This window comes from Anguilla rostrata, chromosome 3 (genome assembly GCF_018555375.3).
Source record: "Anguilla rostrata isolate EN2019 chromosome 3, ASM1855537v3, whole genome shotgun sequence".
Lineage (NCBI taxonomy): Eukaryota > Metazoa > Chordata > Actinopteri > Anguilliformes > Anguillidae > Anguilla > Anguilla rostrata.
This window is the reverse complement of record NC_057935.1, coordinates 55,013,113-55,037,679: the sequence shown is the minus strand read 5'-3', so window position 1 is coordinate 55,037,679 and position 24,567 is coordinate 55,013,113. Positions and strand designations below refer to the sequence as shown.

The following is a 24,567-nucleotide window of genomic DNA, read 5'->3' as shown; positions in this document are numbered from 1 at the left end:
TTTGCACACTTCCACAGATAAATCACTGATCACCCCTATTAGTGGATCAAATGAAATCTTGAAAGAGAAATTCCTCCGTGATGTCACCTACCATGTCATTACTCGAGTGTCATTGACAGACGACCTTTCATTTCAACCATGAAATGATTAACCACGGGTCCAGAAAGCCAGAAATAATTCAAATTCCACTCAAGCTCAGCTGTGCGAACTTCATCCTCAGTCATCTGCGCTCTTCAACAAGACCAGCTGGCGACTCCACATTCATTCATCTGCACTCTTTAACAAGTCAATCTGCGCAGACTCCACCCTCAGTCATACGCACTCTTTAACAAGTCAATCTGCACAGACCCCACCCTCAGTCATCTGCACTCTTTAACAAGTCAATCTGCGCAGACTGCACCCTCAGTCATCTGCACTCTTTAACAAGTCAATCTGCACAGACTCCACCCTCAGTCATATGCACTCTTTAACAAGTCAATGCACAACCCGGTCAGTCATATTTTACTCTTTAACAAGTCAATCTGCACAGACTGCACCCTCAGTCATATGCACTCTTTAACAAGTCAATCTGCACAGACTCCACCCTCATTTATGTGCACTCTTTAACAAGTCAATCTGCACAGACTCCACCCTCACTCATCTGCACTCTTTAACAAGTCAATCTGCACAGACTCCGCCCTCAGTCATCTGCACTCTTTAACAAGTCAATCTGCGCAGACTGCACCCTCAGTCATATGCACTCTTTGACAAGTCAATCTGCGCAGACTGCACCCTCAGTCATATGCACTCTTTAACAAGTCAATCTGCACAGACCCCACCCTCACTCATCTGCACTCTTTAACAAGTCAATCTGCGCAGACTGCACCCTCAATCATCTGCACTCTTTAACAAGTCAATCTGCACAGACTCCACCCTCATTTATGTGCACTCTTTAACAAGTCAATCTGCACGGACCCCACCATCAGTCATATGCACTCTTTAACAAGTCAATCTGCACAGACTCCGCCCTCATTTATGTGCACTCTTTAACAAGTCAATCTGCGCAGACTCATTTTGAATAAATGATATTGCTGGTTAGTATTCATCCTCACCGTCCCCACAATCACAGTCATACAACTGACATACTTGAGTATAGAAGTACGGAAGGTAGAATGATAGAAGCAGGGGTAAAAATATCACAGTTAGCTGCCGCAGTGAACAACCAGTCATTTTACCATCAGAACACTGTCTCAGTGCAGTCTTCGGCAGAAGGTATGAGAAGCAATGTTGACTGTGGGAAGTTAACACACCGAAAATGTAGGCAGTTCAACATGGGATATTACACTACATTAACGGCTTTGAGGTATTTGTCAGTCCAAGAAATGCATAAGCTGAGCAGAACATTAACATTTCACCACAGCATGTGCAACTTCAATGAGAAATCCAAAGGGAAGATGCCTACCCTCCTCCTCTGCCTATTCCAGTTTATTGTCTGATAAAAGACAAGTTTGTGTCACTGGATGCTTGGCATGAAAACATTAGTTTTCCTACTAGTACATACATTTTACCAAAAACACCAAAAACGAGTTTGCTAAATCAAAAGAGAAATGATTATAAAGCGACAAAAATATTCCAAAAGCATCAGACGAAGCTATAAAAGCAAAAAATGAGTAAAAAAGTTATAGCTGTTGAAGCAGCAAAGGATGAAAATTCAGTGAGAGGTGAAAAGGAGAGGTTAGTGTGCGGAAAATGAACGGAAACCACAGGCCAGTTCCCAGTACTGAAGTAATATGGATGCACCATAGCAATTTTATCGCTCTAGAGATTTAGCAACCTTGTGAAATTAAGAAATATTTGAGAGTCAGTATATGCTATATACTTTTGCTGCAGTTATAAATTGAAGGCATGGTAGACTGACCTAAACTGCCAAGTGAAAGGACTGATTTCACATTTATTAAAATCTTTGGCTGATGCGGAAGAAAGGGGTACATATTATTTAGCATCAAGCTAAGGTGTTACGAAGGTCATACTTTCTCTGCAAATATTCCACATCCCTGTAGTCCAGTGATAACTTGTTTTATGTTTGCTCTACAGGTACGTCTCTTTACAAACAAAGAGGTCAAGAGATACATCATGAGGATGAAGAGCTGAAAGCCATCATTCAGAGCTCAGAGTGACCGTGTGAGTGACAGTGAGTGGCCACAATGCAGTGATTCACTGCAGAAACAGATCATTTCTCCAATGGGGTGTTTCTCCCATTTCAACATTCTTCACCTGTCCAAGATTTCACAAAGCACATTTGTGACTTTGGAAAACGCACATAGCAACAGCGCTAGTTTTAAGTCTTTAAAACGACGTGTTGCCTTGATTTCACAGTTCTAATGCACCTGGTCATGACAATGTACATAAAATGATCAATTATTCAGATCAATGCCACAGTAGCAACAAGAAAACAGGATTTAGGGTGGCCAGCATGGCGTCTTCGATGTGTTTTTACTGAAGACCCAGTGACTGGGCATTAATTCACTGCTCTGACAACAAAGGAGGACTTGCAAATGAAAGGGCAAGGTTAACACATGGCACTGTAAAATGGCTGTGTGACTGTGAGCAGAAGGGCAGTGCAGCTGTTTCTGGGCAGTCAGCGCTGACCAATCCCACGCCGCAGGGGCGGGCCCACGAGGTTAGGGCAAGGACGCAAGGCTGCGTCGGACTCACCACTGTCTGGTGGTTGACCTGGATCACCTCGTCCCCGGCGTGGATCTTCTTACACTGGTCTGCTGGAGACTGCGGATGTAGAGAAGCACGGAGGAGAGGAGACGAGAGGAGAGGAGGAGAGAGGTGAGGCGAAAGGAACTTTAACAACTGTTTCAGTGGTCACCAAGTTGTACTTAAAGATGAAACATAATGAACATAATCAGGACAAAATTTAAAAAAAATATTAAATCAGATATTAAAAATAGGATGATTTCTCCAGGGCGGAACATTACATTATTATGTACCAAGGTTTAATAAAAATGTACCAGTCTATATTTCTTTTTTTAACTCTTTGCACACTTGAAGAGAAAGATTAGAGAACAGGGAGAGAACTGTGCACCTTCAAACTTGCTCTGCTCAACATTACTGTCTGCACCCACTACCATTGTATTTCCCTCTCACCGTTTTCCCTCAGTGACATCAACAATACCCACTGCTGATGGCAGCATAACCAGATATGTTTCAATGCATTCAATTAAAACCCAATGTAACATTGCTTCCTTTTAATACTGTATTTTTTCAAGGTTAGGCAGCTAATGAGCCTGTGCCACACATATTATCTTCCTCCTGAAACAGAACTCTGTGTCCAAAGATCCCCGTGCAGGAAGAAGAAAAATTATAACCTGGCTGGCTCCATGGTGGCAAGCACAGATACACTGATGGCCAGTGGCAGATACAAGTCCCACTGTATCACAGCAGAGCTTAACACTGCCATGGGATCATCCCACTACACAGAATAGTAGGAGTTAATGAAGAGCACTGTGTCCACCAAACCCTCTCAGTGGATCTCATTCTTTTCAGAAGCTTGCATCGCTTTCCAACAAATGAGGCCCTATGGAGTTTCAAAGCTCTCTCCCCCTCTCCGTCTCATTCTCTCTCTCTCTCTCTCTCTCTCTCTGTCTGTCTCTCTCTCTTTCATTCTCTCTCTCTTTCTCTCTCTCTCGCATACACACACACACACACACACACACACACATACATATACACACCCTGGCTTTGACAGCTCATTAATTAAAAGAGGCACATTGATTGCAGCCATCTGCAAACGCAGAGCCCTCCTCGCCTGCCGGTGCATTTTTTTCCTGCCGTTCCCACCACTTATTATCCACCCAGCCACCAATTACGGGCTCCCAATTAACTGCACTAATTGGGTGCTTCACCCAGAGACAAAACAAGGGGGAGATTTCCCAGAGATTAGGGCAGGCAGTGGTCCAAGAGAATGCCAGGAAGGGGGGGCCCGAGGACACGGCAACATACTGTATCTCTCTGAGGACTAAACCAGAGTGAACTGAGGAGAGGAGACACACTTGAAGAACTTTCTCGCAAAGGCATGATTCCTTCACCAATTTCCAGTCTCAAGCATGGTGATGTCAGGAGCTGCCAATCATTGACTTGTTGAACCAATAAAATGTTTGGTCACTCCACAGCAACACACTGAGACTGTAGCTCCTCCCTCTGTGGAGCATTAAATTCCCTGAAGTAAGTGAAAATTTGTTTGTGTGCTCCACAGAAACATACAACGATCGATTATACTCCAAGAAGCTCCACCCATTTTTGATGTGATGAAGCCTCCTTCTCTCACTGATAATTTGCATTGAAGACCATGAAAGGGTACTGGCTAACACACGTAACTGGCAGGTTAAATACCCTGTGACCCCTCACGTGTACTGTGTATGGAGAATGGTCATTGGTATCGCCATTTCAGCATCACACCTGATGCTTTTTCATATTCTGTCACACTGCCAGAGCACATGGACACAGAAACTGTACCTCTACTGTTCTCCCCTCTCCTTTCCTAGCCACCCAGCAAAGGGCACTGTCTCCCAGGAAACGGTGCCATTGCATAGGGAAAAGATTCGCTACCCTGGCAGCCAATCAGAAGCAGCAGTGGGACCAGTGACTAGGTTTTTGCCCATGTCCAGGAAGAAGGGAGGGAGACAAACACAAGGTGCAGTGGTGGTGCTGAGTGCTGCTGTCTCCATCACAACCAATTCAGCTTCTTCCCAGCCAGCTGATGACCTGCAGTAGTTATTTCTGTGCCTCCCCCCCCCCACCCTCAACACCAGAGCACACCCCCCTTCACACAGTGTCCTTGATGGAGCCAGCTCCTGCTAGCAGCATGTCCTTGCAAATGCTAAGGGGCAGACTAAGCTGAGGGCCAGTGCAATGTACACTTGGTCTCAAAGCAGTCCCTCAATGTGTCATCTCTTCTGTCGCTGTGCTTGGCCAAAAGTACCACTGAGATGAAGTGGGCTTAGAAGATGAAATTAGTCCTGTGATGGATAGCACGAATGTTCGCACCTCTCTCTACCAGAAAAGAAACTACTTGGCAGAAACAGGGATGTCTTACTGAGAACACACACACTGGTCAGAACACCCTGAGTCATTAGTATGGGACCTGATCATTTTTTTCTTTCTTTTCTTTCCTCCCACCATGCTATCAATCAGCAGGTGCCTGGCTACGGACGATCTGTTGCGGACTAATCCCCTCTAACAAGTTTGCTTGGAAGCAAGGCGGATCTGGCTGTGAAGATTAACTCGTCTCACTTGAGGAGACAGGCTTTGGCAGTGCCTGGAAAAGTGGTAACTGCGCCCATTCGGTTGTCGCCGCGGAGACCACTCAAAACGGTGGCGCCATGGTGTGCCGAACACCTGCTAAGCCTGTGGCGAGGCTCACGTGCCAGTGGCTCCGGGATCCCTGGGGATAGACTGTGTTTGTGCGTGCTGCTCTGGAGCTCAGCGGACTGGTATTCAGCGGGGTCGTCATTGTGTCAACCACAAGGGCTCGCAAGAGCTCTACTGTCCTGAATTAGTGTGGGTGGAGTGATCCTAAACTTCATAAAATGGATGGAGCTATCATGTGGTTTTGGCAGCTACCCCTCAAACTGAATCACGTAATTTGTTAAAGAGAGCCAAGTCTTTTGTTTGGGTCATAAAATGTAAAGCTAGAGCTGCAGTAAGCAACTTTCTCGATGGCCAGAATGTTGTGAAAACATTTTGAAAATCATAACACCCGTTGGCTCTGTCCACAGAGAAAGAGACACACCACCACCACCACCCCCTTCCCACGTCTCCACACACCTCGTCATGAACGCACGTCAACATTTCGAGCTATGACTCCTCAGCAAGCAGGATTACAGGATTACAGACTGGCAGAGCAACAATAAAAATGTCAGCTCCCAGAGTCCAAGTAAAGCAACAGAATATTTTTTGATGTTGCTGATACTGATGACGCAATAAAACATTTTCCATTTAGTAACCGAGTTTGGTAGCAAGCTAATGAAGTGATGGTTTTGCCTAGTCTGGCTTTGCGTAGTCTAAAGGTAGATATCTGCTTGTTGGTTCGCAATAGCTAACATTAGCAAAATACTTTTTATTGATCTGAATTGTTGAACAAGGCTACCCTCTATCCCAGGGTTACCCAATACTCCCAGTCCCTATTCCGTACTCTGCTGGACGTTTTACTACAGGACCTTCTGACGCCAAAGGCTGACAGTCGAGCACAGTATAATACATCTTACAGGATATCACAGGGTGATGAGAAGTCCACAGTAGGCAGTGGATTTGAGGTGTCTGAGGCACAGATACTCACATTTTCAGTGGTCCCAGTGATGACGTGAAGCCCATCGTACGTGGACTTGATGTACATCCCCTGATCACATGGGTGAGAGAAGGGAGGAGGAAGAAAAATGTTTTTTGGGCAAACCAAGCTCTCATGAAATAAACTGTAAAACAAAGCTGTGTTCAGAAGCTGATCGGGGCTTGCTTGAAGCAAACAGTGTGACATCCTGGAGGGAGATCACAGTCAGAGACTCTGTTGAAAATTCCATTGGAGGAAAAGGAGTATCAAAATTCCTTTTGACAAGGTATTGTTATATTATATTCAATGTATAAAGACAACGCCAGAAATATTAAATGTTACAGCAATGTGCAGGAGGCTCCTTATGTTTTAAATGCCTTTAATTATGCTTTCTGAAGCAAAGCTTCTGATGTGAACCCTCATAAAATGTGCAGGACAGTTTTCAGGAAGCATATTCAAGAGATGCACTGAATTCTTCTATTTCCATTATTACATACTTATTTTAATAGATATGACCCCACACAGAAGAATGCTCAGTGACAAATTAACTCTGATAGTCTTCATTTGACATAGTTTTGAAGTGTAAAGTCTGTTAGTTTCTCAGTTGAATTGACACTGAATGTTTTACCATTTGACAACTGGAAACATTTATATCCAATTGAGGGTTTGCCATGCCTCAGAAGGCCCTCTGGGAAAAGAGTCTTCCTGAAGTGGAATAGAACAGGAAACCTACCAGGCCCTCACTAGGCATTACATTAGTCAGGTGCACCACCTCCAGGTGGGCTGACTGGGAGACCAGGGAGTCCGAGGACAGAGAGATGATGTGGTCACATATTCCAGACAGGGTCTTACACTGCAGAGAGAGGGTCGGGGTTAGGGTTTAGTTTGTATTTTCCATGTACGCGGTTTGTGGGTTCAACAAATTTCTACATTTTTCCTAATTCATTTTTATTTTTTCTTACTAAAACTACTGGAAACCTACTAAACCTGTATTACATGTATAGTTTAGCAGGAGGCTATGTTTGCAACACAATACACGTTCGCAACCAAATGAAACGATTTACAAACAAAGCCAGAGTCTGAACAGGACATTATCCTGAAAGAGGATGTAGAAGAAAATAATGAATATTCTAATAAGATTGCAAGTGCACCTGGTTTTATAATTGGTTCATTTAAAATTAAGTTTATAGCTATGAGAAAATGAGAATAGCCTATTTGGGAAACTCAACAATAATGTAAGTAGGTTTGATGGGACTCTTGTTTGACATAAAACCATCTTCTGTGATGAAATATCTCTCTCTCTCTGCCCCATATGTTCAATGTTCAGATCTGCAAGTTGGTCACGCAACCGAAATGGTATAGAGTGCCATCAGTTGAGTTAAGAGTTTTACACTGAGCAGGGTGTGGAACAGTGGTTATTACAAAGGCCAGGATGGCGATAAAAACCTTGCAATGTAGGGTCTCATTTCTGGGCTCCTAACACACCGACACAACACAATGACAGCATTCAAACAGAACAAGGCTTTTCAGCTTTAATCTAATTTACTTTGACAACAGCCACAATGCTCATTGACAAACCTCTACAGGCAGGTGTAAGGGGAGATAGTAGACGAGATAACATAAATGCAATCTAATTTCCCCTTGAGCAAGGTACTTAGCCTGAGTTGCCCTTATAAATCTGCTGCTGTGCACATGGCTAATATCTGAACAAATGTAGTATGCATACATTTTCTCTTTGCATACATTTTGTCTCTTAAAGTAACCTTAATGCCACATTCCTGCTCAAACTTACTTTGAGGCCTGGGCATACAGTAGCCCAAAAAACTACAATGGTGCTTAGTTGCCCTCAGCCCCTTTTTTCTTGTGTGGAGCGAGTTTGCATCACAGTCCACTGGTGTCATTTTGTTTCATACAGCACCCCTTGCCATCACCACATTGCGTTCCAACTGATACTGAACTGCCCGGACTGATTCCAGATCAGTCACTACTCAAGGAGCCCTGTAACAACCAGTTTTGAAATGGCTATATACAACAGTAAATATTGATTGACTGATTCATGCTTTGGCAGTTCAATACTGATTTAATACTTAGAAGCTATTTGTGGACTTGATAAAAACTGTTATCTATTATATATATATATATATATATATGTATGCACACACACACACACACACACACAGACAGGCTTAGACTGGCTGTGCCCATGTTCACTGATTCCCTGCATGTTGGGTAAACCACAGCCGCTGCATGTGTCCGCTTGCCCCTTCCTCAGCCAATGCTCACTTTTCACTTCAGCAGCATGTGGGCCTGTGGTTAGAGCATCAGGTGTAGGGTGCTCATGCACTGGAAAGGATTCAGCCCTGGTACCCTTACGCCAAGTACTTTACATCAGATTGCTCTTGACCAAAATGAGCTGCAAAAATAGATTGCAGCACATCATATGGACAAGTTATTATCATTTCTAAACCCAAAAAAGCCTGAGAAGGACTTTGCCTACTCAACTAAAAATGATAAGAAATACAAAGCCTCTTAAGTGTCAATTCAAACGCCTGAGTGGGATAGAAGTTGTTACTTTGTACCAATTCAATAATGGAGCCCGTTAACAAAGGGATCTGTATGCACATGGCATACGTTTAGTAATTGTGTGGACCAAAAGCACAAAAAATACAGCTTTAAAAACCGAGCTTGAAAAAATCATTGTATAATGTTTTGACATAATGCAGCTCTTCAACCATGAGAAGCCACCGTACACCAGGAAATCTGCATACAACAGTCTGATTTATTTATGGCTGGTTTATTTATTTATTTAATATGCTGATTTGAGACCAGAATATCCCTTAGTCTATCTACTGTGAGCAAAACTTTTATGGGAGGCACAGAAACTAAAGCAAGGTAAGAACTCACCACGTGAAGAATCTTGTTTTCCGTCTCGTATACTGTGCAGTCCTGCATAAGAATAAAACACAGTACATATCAGAGCCAAAAAACCCCAGCGAGTTGCACACAGGCACACTTTTGAAAATCACAAACATGTTTTGCTTGGTACTCTTGAGATGGAATAGTGGTATTAGAGATACAAGACATATAGAGAGGATAAATATGGTAGGAATAAGATAGACAAACAGGAGATATCAGAGGAAGGAAAAATAATGGAAGGAAGAGAGATACAGGAAGGGGACATTTCAGAAAGAAGAGATAAAGCACAGGGAGGAGAGATACCAGTTGGAGGAAAAATATGGAACGTCAGATACGACAGATTTTGTGAGAGAGAGACATATGAGGGAGCAGTAGTTAGACCAGGTCTCTGTTCCCCTTCTCCTATCCTGTCCCCTGATACACACTATATATCTGATTAGTAGAGGCAGTAGAAAGAAACCTTTTAAAAGCGAATCCACACTCAAGTCGCAAATTTACCAAAATAGTATTGTTGTGAGGACATGCGCGCACGCACACACACACACACACACACACACAAACTGCCCGCCAGCGGCCATCTGCAGGAGCCCAGAGCAGTCTGCGTGAAGAAATGGCCCCGTGCCACTTTACCCCCGATTCCACAGCGGCGGCGGCAGAGCACAGTGTGTACCCCGAAGCTCAGCCAGGGGACAAACACACAGAGGAACGCACTCGCCGGAGGACCCAAACAAACACAAAGTGTGGGAGTCTGCCCAGCCAGGTACAGCACGTTCCATCGGGCTCCTGAGAGACCGTCGCACCGCTCTGCTCTCCAGGGTCTATGGGGAGAGAAGCAGCTGGCACACTGTGTATCAGGACGCTCTCGCTACGCGCCCGCGAACCCTCGGCTGCGGAACAGGGCCTGTTTGTTTTGTTCTGTTTTTTTACCTCGGCCGTATTGAGAGCAGCTATTAAGTTTTAACCCTCTGTGAGAGGGCAGGAGCTAACAGCAAACAGGGCTCTCTCAGGACTGGGGTAAAGGTTCTCTTGAGAGAGAGAGAGAGAGAGGAGGACTCCCTGGTGAGGGGGAGCTCAGTACGGAAAGAGCCTTGTGTTGCGAGACCAACAAAATCCAGCAAGGGAGAGAAAAACATTAAGTTGGCCAGACATCTTCTGTTTACCACAAGTCTGAACAGCCGACCGCCACAGTCTCCAAACATTTAGACACCAAGGTAAAAGGACACAATGTAAGTCATTGTACGCGTAGAAAAACATGGATATGCTGCCACATCTGCAACAGAATAAATCCTGAACACAGCACTCCTTTGCCCCATATATCACACAGAGCAGATAATAGAAGACAAGGTGTGGGGGTGTGTGCATATGTGTATGTGCTTACGGTATGTGTGTGTGTGTGTGTGTGTGTGTGTGTTTATGTGTGAAGAATGTAGATGAAGAATACCAGGGCCCTTATTCTTTAAGGTTCACAGAAGAGGAGTGCTGATCAATGATATCTTGTATTATGAGCTAAAAGGCAAAACTGAAGCTCAACCAAGCCTCCTAATCTGACAGGCTTTACCGATCTAGGCCCAGACTTCCTTCTTCTGTATAAGAAGAAAGGGTGAAAAGTGAGGGTCCACTTTAAGGCAGCCCAAACCCCAGCAGGAGGAGAGGACAGGACCCTCTGGTGTAAACCACTCCCATCATGCACCCCTCTGCTCGCAGCGTTCCGAGGTAACATCAAAGGGACCCGTTAACCGGATAACTGACCATGAAGGTGACGCATGTCCCTCGTCCCAGCCCAATCTCAAAGGATTCCCCCCGCCGCCCCCGTCAAAACCGTCGACCCGCATCGACAGGAGAACGACAGCATCAGCATCAGTGCCTGACGCTCCACCGTCCCTCTTTGGGGCTCTCAGGCCCCGCCCTCCTCCCAGCCAGCTCGCCACCTGCGCGCGCTGGTCCCCCGCGGCGGCTCGGCTATCTCGCAGACACCAGCCGCTCCTGATTAAGACGGAGAATCCGGGCCGCCGCCTCGGGGAGCGCAGCCGGGGCGACGCTTCGGTGATTCACCAGGCAGGTCACCGGAGCGGGGGCACGCCGCCCTGCGAGGGCCGTGGCGCGGGCTCCACAGAACCCCAGGGGCTGCTGGGACAGCGGGACAAACTGCCGCCTCAGATCAAACAGAAGAGCTCTCGCACTGAGACAAGCCCTGCCTGCAGCTCCGAGCTTCAGCAGAAGCCGTTTAATCCCCCCGCCCCCCCCCCCCAACAGCATGGGGGGTCCATCCCTGTGACCTACCAAAGAGACGTATTTGTTTGTGCAGAAGCGATGGAACATGGGAAGACTAGCTCCGAGACATCATAGGCTCTTCTAAGACATGGAATATGGAAGCTAGTGAACCATCTCAGGCATGGTAAACTTACCTGTTGCACTATAGTGGTTAACTCCAGGCACAGTTGAACGATGTTGTTTTTCAGCAGTGAGTACTCAGTCACACTGACGAACGGGGACCTGACAGAGATAAACAAACACAGGGTCGTTAGGAGACCTCTGCAAGCTGCACAGACACCCAAACATACAGTCAGAGGGACAGACAGACAGACAGACAGACAGACAGACAGACAGAGAGCAGTCTTAGGCATGGGACAGGCAGGCGGACAGACGGACTGACGGAAGGATTCAGCGGGCAGGCAGAAGGGCAAGGGTGGGCACGCACCTGTCCAGCCAGGCCAGCAGGTTCTTGGCCGCCCCGATGAGGTCCACCACGGAGGTGAGGAAGTCGTTGGGCAGGCGGCGGGAGGCGCGCCCGTCGTAGTGACCGCCGCGGCGCCGGCCCGTGATGAAGTTCTGCAGGTTCTTGGCCGAGGCGTTGAGCTTGTGTGACAGCGTGCGCAGGTTCTCCGTCTCCAGCCCGTAGTTCTGAAACACGTCCCAGACAGATGGGGTCACAGACGGGGACTCTGGACATCCCAGAGGACAGTCTCTCCTCGGCATAAAATGCATTCAGCGATTCGACATGAAGGGAGTCATGTAAGAGGCTAGAACACAGCACTTCCTACTTCGTAAAAAGGGCTTTACCTACAACCCATTCCATTCACAAGCCATATTTATCTGTGAAAAGTGTCACATGGTGAAGCAGTGGGAGCTATTCTGAAAGTGTTTGGCACAGCCTCAGCTGACAACCACACCAGCTACTTGTTTCTGTAGTGTCAGGCGATTGACAAAGACCAGGGAGTCAGTAATGAAATGCAGAGGGACCAGACAGATAAACAACACAGATGCTATCCTACAGGACTTCATTTGTGCGACTTCTGTAGACAGAGAGGCGTGGTTCAGACGCTTGAGAAACAAGACACACTTGTATAAATCTGTAATGTTTCCTGTCAGAGAGGCCTTTAGCAGATCATCCAATAGCCTGATTTTTCTCTGATGCACCTGATACACAATGCCTTTCCATCTGCAAAGTTCCCTGCTGGCTGGCCTGAGCTCTGTGCAGGTGGGGAGCAATAGAGAGGCAGAGCTTCTTCTTCTATTCTTTTTTTATTTGATCATTTTCTGGGACATTCTGTTCTTTTGTCGGTTGTGCAAATGTTCCACTTGAAATGTGCAGCCAATTCATTTGTATATGATTGCATCGAATGCTTCTTGATGCACTTTAAATGACATTATTTTTAGTTTCAAAAATAGTTTTACTAATTCTATCTCTTTTTAAAACAATAAAATATCAAATATTATGCGCTCTTTTCTTATTTTTAAAAGTGACTTTTTGGTAAATGCACAATTTTGTACTTTCTGTGAGTTTCAGAATGGTAAGAGACATTTCAGCAAATTCACCATTCTGAGAAAAGAACGAAATAACTTATGCTTTATTAAGCTATCAATGTCAGTTATCAGGCTATCACACATAAAGCATTTACCCTCTTGCAACAATTCTAGATTTCTACCCACAGTGCAAAACTGCCATCACACGATTTTAAGCAAACATGTTTTTCACCAAAGTGGTGTAGAATGCAAATCACCTGCCCCGATACTTCACGAATATATTACATTTATTCTCCGTCTTTAAAAATACAGCAGGATGCTCATTTAAAAGGCAGATTCCTGCAGGTTCAGTCTTGTCTGTAGCCCTACAGACTGGCCTGTGATCCCTACAGGAAAGACTTTTTGTTTGAGCAGTTTTTTTTCTTCTAATTTGCCCACATCAGCTTAAATCAGCATCGCTGGGGAAGCTGACAGAAATGATTTCCCATAAAACAACGCGTGGAGGACACTGAGAGAGTTTAAGCCCTTCTGCGAACAGCATTGTCAGTAAGCCTCCAGCAGCACACATTGTTTCCAGAAGCATCCCAATGCTGTCTGATGTGCCTGCACTGAACCATGGGAGGGGCAGATGTGTAGCAGACTGTGGATGTCAGAAGGTCAAGGGGTAATTCAGGCCAATCTAATATCCGCCCAGTTTGTTTTAAATCCCTTCTCACATGACCATGTTGTGCGCATCTGTGTGTGTGTGTGTGTGTATGCGTGTGTCTGAGTGTGTGTGTGTGTGTGTGTGTGTATGTGCATGTCTGTGTGAGTGTGTGTGTGATTTGTGTGTGTGTGGGTGTGCACAGTTTGTGTGTGTGTGTGTCTGTGTGTGTGCATGCGTGTGTGTTTGGGTTGTGTGTGTGTGTGTGTGTGTGTGTGTGTGAGTGCATGTCCACGCATGTGTGCACACAGTGGTGGCCAATAATCATCTTAACTGACAGCCTCACGTCAAAAAGCCGAAAGTCTGAGCGTCTGAAAAACAACCTCTTTTCACCCTCTTGCCCATTTAGCTAGTTGCTGTGGTAACCTCAGGGCTGCACCACAGTTAATTGCACCCAGCCTGATGTCTTCATAATTCCTTTTTAAATTATTGTTTAATTTCCCCCCCTCTCTGCTGTTTGCTCTTTCCCTTTTGTTCACAACAGCAAAGCCAAGCCTGGCCTATTGCCCAGTCCAGGACTGGGTCACGCATTAAAGACCTGTTATCATGGAAGGTTATATAATACACAAAGGATGATGTAATGTAACAGGAAGAGATGGTGCCATTAAAAGCCTGCCTAAAAAAAGAGCCAACCCCTCTTGACCATTTTGAGCACCCCTTTCCTCCTCTCTGCTGACATTCAGAGGGAACGTTCCCTGGTTTTCTCTTCCGCCGGACGTTCCACGCGCAATTAAAATGCTAATTCCCCCACGGGGGGAGCTGAGCGGCAACAGGAGCGCGGCGAGTGCTGGATCGACGGAGAATCCGCTAATCCCGCCGCATGCTGCCAGGAGATAACGGCCATCTTTCTCTTTTTCTCTCAGTCCACATCGGCAGAGTGTGCCAGAGGAAATGCCATCGGAAATAATGTGAGATGCCAGGGAGCACCACAATGGCCATTTTATAACAGGGGCGCTCACAATACAGTTTAAATAGCTGCTTAAAACTTAGGACTTAAATTCATACAGATGAATAGTCACTGAAGCAATTAAGGTTTACACCACAGAGGTGCAGTGGCAGTACCCAGGTAGGGATTTGAGCCTGCAACCTTCCGATAATTAGCTAATCGCTATACCACACTGTCACCTGAAAAAGTTCAAACCCAGGTTAAAATTCTTCGTATGGTACAGCCCAGTTTACCCAGTTTTATAAATAGAAAATACTGTGTTACATGTAAGCAATGTATTCATATTGCTTTTTGTTCTTCTTCTTCTTCTTCTTCTTCTTCTTTGTCGTCTTCTCTTGAATAGCAGCCCGGTGTCTGTATGAACTGAGGGACACCGGAATGGCTGTATACAGGGATCTGTCCCTCCCCTCCCTGCTTCTCCCACAGCCATTACTCATGTCACCCTCCTCGCCATGGTGACGCAATGGCTACGCACAAGCGCTACTCCCGTGCATCGGGTGCAGATGGACCTCAGAGGTGCGTGCAGCCAGTGTGAATCACCACGGCAGTACAGGGGACAGAGACGAAGCGAGCGGCGGCCCGACACGGAACACGAGACCCGCCCAGCGTCCACTGCCAGCGCCACGATCGTTAACATCATCATTATCCACGTCCTCACATCCATGGCGTCCATGCAGACATTTACACGGTCTGTAAAACGTCCATAATCGCCCAAACGTGCAAGCAAGCACACAGCTGCGTACACATCCAGATTCATAGAAGATCAACCTCACAAAGTCATTAAGAAGATAGCAGTAACTGTCACACAAAGCCATTGAGGCCAAGTCATGCACACATACACGGACACGCACTCCCATGCGCGCACGCATTCACACACACAAACACACGCACACACACACACACACTCTCATGAGTCATACGCAGCAACTGCAGCAGGCCCAGGAGGGATAGGACACGGACAGTACAGTCTCTAACCACCATCCCCCTGCCCCTCCCTCTCCCCTAAGCTTTGGTCCAATGGAGCTAGCAGTGACCAGCCGCTGTGTGGAAACTGCCTGCCTTTCTCTGTTCCCCTCCACCTGCATGTACTGAATACATATTCACTGCAGTTTCTCAGGCTCCAAACCAACAGGATCAAGCGCCTCTCCATCACGCTTTAACTTCATGCTGACAGCTAAAAATGTTACTCTCTCTAAATTTAATTACTTATAAAGATTAACTATTGTGCTGTAGACATGAACCGAAGACTGAAGACGTGGAAGTGCATGTCTACCCCACTTCCTCACAGTCGGATACAGCCGGAGAGCTGTCTGCATCATGACCTCCTGTGACTCAACGACCTTTATCAAAAGCACTGGTCCCTAATGATGACAAGCTTGACCTTGAGTCACCAATCAGGTTTGAGAGAGGGCAGGTCCTCCATAAGCTCCTCCAAATGTAGTTTCTGTAAACAAAGCTCCTTCTCCTGAAATTTCTCTGACATAGGAAACCCCTTCCCCACTGCCTCCAACAAACACACCCCTCCCCCTACTCTGGCTCTGACATAGAAAACCCCCTCCAATCCACTGTCTCCGACAAACAAGCCCCTCCCCCTGCTCTGCCTCTGACATAGAAAAACCCCTCCAATCCACTGCCTCTGACTAACAAGCCCCTCCCCCTGTTCTGCCTCTGACATACAACAACCCTCTACAATCCACTGCCTCTGACTAGCAAGCCCCTCCCCCTGCTCTGCCTCTGACATACAAAAACCCTCTACAATCCACTGCCTCTGACTAGCAAGCCCCTCCCCCTGCTCTGCCTCTGACAGAACAAAAACCCTCTACAATCCACTGCCTCTGACAAATAGCTACTCCCCCTGCACTGCCTCTGACAGAAAAAAACCCTCTACAATCCACTGCCTCTGACAAATAACTCCTCCTCCATACACTGTCTCCTCAACTATTCCGAGTTGATTTAAATTTCTCTCTCTGGAGTGTTTAGTGTTTACCATTCTCAGAGTCTGCCCAGTTTATCTTATGCAATGCTTTTACCTTTGACTGAATCAAACTCTTCCTGTTGCACTTGTATTCTCTGACTCCCCTACAGTAATTCAGTGACCTAAATCTTTCTCTATTAAATATAGACAGTCCAGATCAATCAATTTTTGAGAATTTACTGCATGATCTTGTGTATGATACATGAGACGTTTTGTTTAGGGCTATCTGTATTATCAAAACAGTACAGCATATATAATATTAAATCCCTCTCATTCAACCTTGAAATGGTTACAAATCATTGTTAAAAACATGCACACTTAAATGACAATACGTTTTTAGAAAAACAGCACCCCTTTGGATTAGACTACAGTTCAGCATAATTTGGAGGCTAAGTGAAGGGAAATTTATTTTTCCTCAATAATTTCTATTTATTCATATTTTTGTGGAGAGAGAGGCATTTTGCCATTTTTGTCCAATCCCTGCTGTGAGCAGGTAGGTAGCTCATGTGTAACATTAAGATACATTTTCAATTTTTTATTATTACTGTTTTGCCCTTATTTTCTCCAAATTTGGATGCACATCACTGCAACCCCATCTGTCAGTTCGGTAGAGGCCAGACAAGCGCACGCTTTCTTCCAAAACAAAATGTCAGCTGCTGTGTACTTTATGTATGCACTCCACCAGTCAAGCCTGCACAAGCATTGAGTTGGAAGAAAATGGCTCATATGAAGCCTGTGCAGCGTACCCGTTTGACCAGAGGGGTCGCTGCTGCACTACTGAGCTCCTGACAACTGAAATCCCTCTCTCTCCAGACGACGCTACAGCCAATTAAGTGCTTCCCTTTGGGGGCACCAACGGTGCCGGCACTGGCTTTAATACCAGACCAAGGCCCATACGCAGAGTAGAACAGTGCCTCAACTGGATGAGCCACCCAGTTTCTCAATCATTTAACTTTTAATTAATGAATTGGTTTATGCATTAATATATACCTGTTTGGATGTATTTTTCTAAGCCGTTTCATGAAAGTTGTTTCATTGCTTAGTAAGTTTTAAGAAAGTCAGAAAGAAGAGTATTTATGTTATATGAAAAATAATACTATCTAGCAGCAGTGATCTATTGGTATATAATGAGAAGCAAAAAAAAAGGTTTCATACAAACATCTATGAATAGACCAAGAGAGAAAGTGCCCTCAGACGAGGATTATTTCTCAGAATGGACCTCCCTGTGGGTAATTAAAGTACAGCACAGTGAGCAGCAGACTGCCTTCACAACTGTGCACACGTACAGTTTTCACACAAAGCACAAAGAACACTGTAGAGAAAACCTTCCTGAAAAGGAGAAACTAGTGATTAAAGGGTTCGGCATTCCTGCCACATATTAATAAAGCATTTTGAGAAAAAAAATAACATAGATTATACCCTGCCAGCTTTTCACATTTGGCGTAATATATTAATATATGATCAATAAAAAAAGACTTTGGTTCTTTTGTTCAGCTTTCTTACTAATCATTTTTTACTTCTCTTTGGAAAGTTGAAAGGTGAAATGATTTTGCTACCGGAGAAAAAAAGTCAAATCTAAAGAACGTCGCTGCATTAAAGAACATATCCGAGTAAAAACAATCACTAATGCGGTGCAAAAACTTAGCAAAAATGAATAAATTAGGCATACAAAAGATTTGACCAGATTCCTGCCACATTAGGGTTGCCAATAAAGAGATGAAAGCAGATAAGCACAAAATAGCAATCTCAGTAACTCATGCGCTTACTTCCATCTGTTTGTATGTGTCCATGAACACTTACGGGCGCACACGTGTGTTTGTGTGCGCGTGCCACGGCTATGCCTGTTCGAAGCAGCTGTCAGTGTGTTTGCCAGCTCGCTTTTGCTCCCCCACCCCCCACCCGGGCCCCTTGGCCCCTGGGACACACGCAGCCGTGAGGAGCGGCCGTCATGGCATCGGCGGGAGCCGTCGAAAGAGAGCCGGCATCCGCCCGCGCCTCACGCCGCTCATGGAGACGCCCGAGCGTGTGAAGACGCGCGCTTCATTAGAGCCCGCGAGGGACCGTTCACACGGCCGTCCTCCCCACCGACAGCACGACATCAACGCCCCCTCTCCCCCCCCCCCACGAATGCAGCGGCCCCCGAGGACGCTCACGGCCCCTCGGTGGACTGGTGTGCATCTCCACCGCTCCCACAAACCCAGCGGCCCCGACTCACCCTCCCAGCAATTCATCAAATGCGTCATATCTGCTATTAATACACATGCAAGCACATTGTGTATAAAAACAGCTCTGTGTGCATGACAGCTGTGAAACATCTGGGGAGGGAGGGAGGGAGAGAGAGAGAGAGAGAGAGAGAGAGAGAGAGAGAGAGTGCATGTGTGTGTGGACAAGTATAGCAAGAGGAGGTTTAAGTGTTTTTAAAAGAGATGGAGAGATAAATTATGTGGGTGTGAGACATTAAAGAGACATAGATAAATTGCAGGAAAATATTAAGGTAACCAGGACATTCAAACTGACCATCGGGACAGTTAGGAAGGGAGGGAGATTCTTTAGGCTTTGCATTGAAATATAAAGCGCCAAGGCATGTGTGCTATGAATGTGTAAGAGGGGAGTGGCAATTTTCATCTTCATAATCTTGCTGTGGATCTCCTGAGAGAGTATCAGTTACTGAGGGAGTTAGTTTGGTGGGTTATCAGTCTAAATCAAGATTTACCCACTCATGCATTCACACATGCAAATGCATGCTCACACATACAGGTACATGCACACTAATGCAAATATAAAAGCACACGTACAAACCCAATGGTTAAAGGTAGACAAGTGCATGCATGTACTGTACTTGTACGTGTGAGCATGCATTTGTACATGCGTAGTATGTATGCATGTGGGGGTAGCCCTTGCTTTAGACTGATAAGACCACCACACCCTCCCCATGTACTAGCACCCATCCACCTCCCCCCCCTCCCCCCACCGAATCAGCAACATATCACAGATCCCGGAAGCTCATCTGTACGCCCCGCCTGCAGCGACAGCGTGGTAGCTCAGAGCTTCGCCAAAGCCAGGTGCGCATACACGCGCGGTGCCACGCGTGGGTTCGGCCCCGGGGGTACGGAGCCTAAGCGGAGCGAGCTCACGCACCGCCGGCGCACGCCGAGGTCACTCCCCCTCGAGGTCGGTTTGAACCGCTGACCTTTACCCCCCCCTACGTGGCAGGCAGCTGTCAGGAGACATCCAGGCAGCTAAGAGCCAGAAGGTTTCCGGCACACGCACGCTAACAGCTGACGTGCGGGGAAGAAGAACATGTGAGTAGTATTACATGAGCAGTGTGTGTGGCTGCCCTGCGTCCAGGAGGATCTCGGTCGCTCACCAGCGCACAGAGGAGGTCCACGGCTTCCAGGATGAGCTCCTGGTGCCCGATGCGAGTGACGCCCAGCTCCTCCAGCTCCTGGTGGGTGATGTGGAGCAGCTGCTCGCCGCTGATCTTCTCCCGCTCAAAGTTCTTGATGTACTGCTGGAGGCAGTCGTCCAAGCCTGCGGGGGAGACACAGGGACCAGGCAGGAGGCCTTTAAAAACACCTGCAGCAGGACGTCGAGACACGTGCTAATGTGCTAACGTGCTAAAGCGATAATGTGCCAATGTGTCCTAGGAAAACGACTGAATGGGCGGCGGGGGGTTATTTACACAAACAGTCAGATGGTTATTTACACAATCCAGGTTCATTCTTCCCAAAACAAGCACATTTTTATGGAGCTTTTAACCTGTATATGAGTATCAGCACATTTTATCAGAAACCACTGGCAGTAGTTCAGTGCTCCAACCAGACCACTGCGCAGAGAGAGAAGGAATGAATGCTCAAACATAGCACTGCTGCACCAGATAAATATTGCATAGCAATCCGTATGGTATAATCGTACAAAGTCCTATTGCTTCTCGAAATCTCTCCTGCGGAGATGTGACTCTTATTGTCATCAAACAACAACACCCTGGAGAGCATTTTCTCAGTGTGGCTCAGTGTTAAATCCAGCATCGTGTGAAGTTACATCCAACAGAGGAGATATGAAAATATTCAGCCCTGCTGGATCTTTACCAAAAGCACACAGTCAACTACCACCCTTAAAGTCTTAGCACTTATTGAACAGAAAAGAGGAAATATTCAGTCACATATGTATCCCTTATATGGTTTGATAACGAAATGGATGGACAGAAAAGCAGGTGAGGACCAGGAACTCTGCCTTCATGCTATAGGAGGGTATGTACCTTTTTGTGAAACACTAACTATGAGCACCGTAGGGGACCCACACCCATTCAGCCATCAGTTCTGTGCTTTTAAAGAAGCTGAATGAATTTGAGGTCCACTTAGCAATGGGCTAAGGTCACTGTTTAAGGTTATACTGTATCTGTATCTCCATCACCAACCTTTTATACACACGTGAATGCGCACACACACACACACATGCACAAACACACCTACACACACACACACACACATGCACACACATAAACATACTTGCATGCATAGATACTCACATGCATACATACGCAGACACTGACACACATGCACACACGCACACACGTACGCACACACATAAACATACATGCACAGACACTCACATGCATACATATGCAGACACTGACACACACACACACACACACACACACACTTGCCTAAAATAGAAAAGATCTGTATGACAAAGCAATCATGTCCCATGTTCTGCAGATGCATGGAAAGTTAAAAGCACTCTATTTAAGAACTCTATTGAATTATTCAGTCTGCATTCTGAAGAGAGCATATGGGATAGAGATGAAATTACTTTTATAGAATGTGAGAGGTATGATGAAAGCTATGAAAACAGAGAAGATGAAGTATGACACAACACACTGTCCAATAACCATGTGTAAAAGGGGAACATGACAATACAGTCGGCTGTGAATTCCTGCAGACTTCCAGCCATTTATGACATATTTATACAGCTTCAGAGTAGATCTCTAACTCAAAAACAATAAGAGAAGGGAATAGGAAAAACAAAACATTTGGTCTCCAGATGATTATTTTTTTGTTACATAATAAAGCTGTAACCCTAACTCTAACCATAGCTGTAACCCTAACCCTAACCCAAAAACCAGCAGTAACCCCAACCCTAGCTGTAAACCTAACCCTAACCCTAGCCGTAACACTAACCCTAAACATAACCGTAGCTGTAACCCTAACCCTAACCCTAGCTGTAACCCCGACCATAAATCTAACCCCAACTGTAACCCTAACTTTAGCTGTAACCCTAACCCTACCTGTAACCCTAACCCCAGCTGTAATGCTAACCCTAACCCTAGCAGTAACTCTAACCCTAACCCTAGCTATAACCCTTACCCTAACCCTAGCTGTAACACTAACCCTAACTCTAGCTGTAACCCTTACCCTAACCCAAGCTGAAACCCTAACCCTAACCCTAGCTGTAATCCTAACCCTTACCCTAACCCAAGCTGTAACCCTAACCCTAACCCTAGCTGTAACCCAAACCCTAACAGTAACCCTAACCCTAGCTGCAACCCTAACCCTAACCCTAGTTGTAACCCTAACCCTAGCTGAAACCCTAACCCTAACCCTAGCTGCAACTCTAACCCTAACCCTAGCTGCAACCCTAACCCGAACCCTAGCTGTAACCCTAATCCTAACCCTAGCTGTATCAACCACCTATTAACACCCGAGCAACCCAACACCCTAGCAACCGTCTAGAGCTCCATAATAACCACCTAGCAACACCCTAGCAACCACCTAGAACACCATATCAACTACCTATCAACACCTTAGCAACCACCTAGAACTCCATAGCAACCACCTAGCAACATCCTAGCAACTGCCTAGAACACCATATAAACTACATAGCATACGAAACCTGAAATACGTTGTCTTCTTCCAAAATAGTAATACTGAATACTCATGTAAGAATAATGTTTACATAATGTACAAAGCTCTGTTTAGCAGAAAGTCGACTTTGCATTGGTGGCAACCACACTTCACAATTTCTGCAGGAATTGTCTAGTTATATTATTAATATAATATTATTATTATTATTATAAAGTCAGGGACAGAATGCCGTATAGGCACAACAAATCGTGAAAAAATACCAGTCTTCTTGATTTGTACACAACATTACTTCTTGCATCAATTATTAAAAAGAGTACATCATATTTAATTCCCACTGAAAACACATTGAGCTGCAATAACTTGTAATACCTGCACGGTGGTAGTCTTCCTAACTAGCTGCTGTTTTGCCTTTTGTCTAATAACATTTGGCCAATTGTGTGAGGTCACACTCTGAAACTAATTTACATCTGTTCATTGTACCGGTTACATTTTTAATAATTAAAATTTGTTCTTTCATAGGAATGTGTATGTGTGTGTATGTGTGTCTTCCACAATATGATTTCACTGCATCATGAAGAATGGGTCCGTTGCCCACAGGCTTTGCTAATAATAAATCCTCTCACTGACCCCTCTGCCTTCCCACAATGCCCTGGGACACCACCACAAGGTCTGGGCTACATCAAGCACATGCATGATTCCCCCCATCTTCTTCCAAGCGCTACAGCAGCTGAGGCTTATTTCCATATTTCCTGGGGGAGAATTAAATAGAATCCCTTTGCAATATGGCAACTCATTCTGTAATTTGTTAGTTAATTTGTTTGGAGGAGGAGATGACTGATGACTGGGTTTCAAATAGTTTAGTTTTCCAGTTTTCTTGGTGGCTGACGATTAGGTCAGTGGGATTAGTGGTGAACTTCTGCCAGAGTGAGACACCTCAGTATCGTCAAACATCTCTCCTGCAACTGATCTTTCCCAGGAATTTAACTGGAGCAATACACCACTCCAGCCATATCTAATTTTAAAAACAACCAAACAGAAACTCAGGGATAATCTCTATGGAACAGCCGACTCCCTTGAGTTGCTCATCATCATGTTTTCCCTATGGTCGAGCTGAACAGTTTTCTGAAAGACAAGCAGTTCACAATCGGCGTCGATGACTGGCCTTGGAAATTAATTGGCACACCCATGCATGCACAAAGATAAACACGATACATTATAATTGGACACTCTGGCAATGGGAACTCAAAGAAGTAATGCAAGCAGAGGCAGGAAATGGCCGCTCCTGTATAATGTGTAGAAAGGCACAACAGCATATGAATGCGCACAGAACTGTACGTGGCATGAGCTCATTTGTAATAGACAGATTTTCGATCCCCCGCAGCGAACCTAAACCAGCATGTGTATCACACCCTCATTTCGCTTCCAGCAGGTTTGGAACCGTCACCATCTCCGTGCTGATATGAGGAACGCAGATCATTTATTTTTCGCCCATCTCGCTATCTGCTCGCGAGGCGCCCGTTCGCTGCTCTCCAGCTGCCGATAATCACAGCGCACCTGTGGCGGCATCGCGGCCGAGCCGAGAAAAGGCGAAATGGCCAGCTCGGTGGCGGATACAGCCGGCACGCTTACATAAAGACCCGATATGAATAAAGGATGGCGGGGAGGGAAGCCGCGGCAGCGAGCCGCGGTAGCCGATCCAGGGGGGCCTTGGGGAAGGCTCCAGCGCCAGCCCTGACCTACTTCTGCCTCCGCAGCCATGAAGCCGGCTGCGTGCTCATTTTAATCACAGCCGCACTTGCTCGCCCGCGCCCCCCCGCCGCGCCGCGGAAACGCGCACCCTCTGCACCCAGCTCGGGCAAGGCTGGCCTCGTCGGGAAAGGGACCTGACAACGTCGCTGCAGCGTCCCGCAAATGGTCTAAAAATGTTGCTGGAAAGACCAGAGAAATTGTCTGACAACGTGCCGGTTTTTGCTCGCCGTTTCTAGGCAGTGGGGGGGGGGAGGGATCTCCTACTCATTCGAGAGGAGCTATTTCAGATGTTCAGACTGAAGCTCAAGTCCAGGAAACTTTCCAGTGAATGCACGTTTACATTGACAATGCAGAAAA

At 45.9% G+C, this 24,567-nt stretch overlaps 1 protein-coding gene across 5 annotated transcripts in view; it reads right to left on the bottom strand.

The window, feature by feature from the left end:
- LOC135251186 (connector enhancer of kinase suppressor of ras 2-like) overlaps nucleotides 1-24,567 on the bottom strand; it is an 81,605-nt gene that overhangs the window by 37,066 nt on the left and 19,972 nt on the right. For all 5 annotated transcript variants that reach the window (XM_064328350.1, XM_064328347.1, XM_064328348.1 and 2 more), the window contains exons 2-8: nucleotides 19,965-20,128; nucleotides 11,928-12,130; nucleotides 11,635-11,722; nucleotides 9,218-9,259; nucleotides 7,047-7,166; nucleotides 6,326-6,385; nucleotides 2,695-2,763 (exon numbers count right to left, since the gene is read on the bottom strand). In XM_064328350.1, coding sequence (XP_064184420.1) covers nucleotides 2,695-2,763; nucleotides 6,326-6,385; nucleotides 7,047-7,166; nucleotides 9,218-9,259; nucleotides 11,635-11,722; nucleotides 11,928-12,130; nucleotides 19,965-20,128 — 746 coding nt within the window. The remainder of the gene's footprint in view (nucleotides 1-2,694; nucleotides 2,764-6,325; nucleotides 6,386-7,046; nucleotides 7,167-9,217; nucleotides 9,260-11,634; nucleotides 11,723-11,927; nucleotides 12,131-19,964; nucleotides 20,129-24,567) is intronic.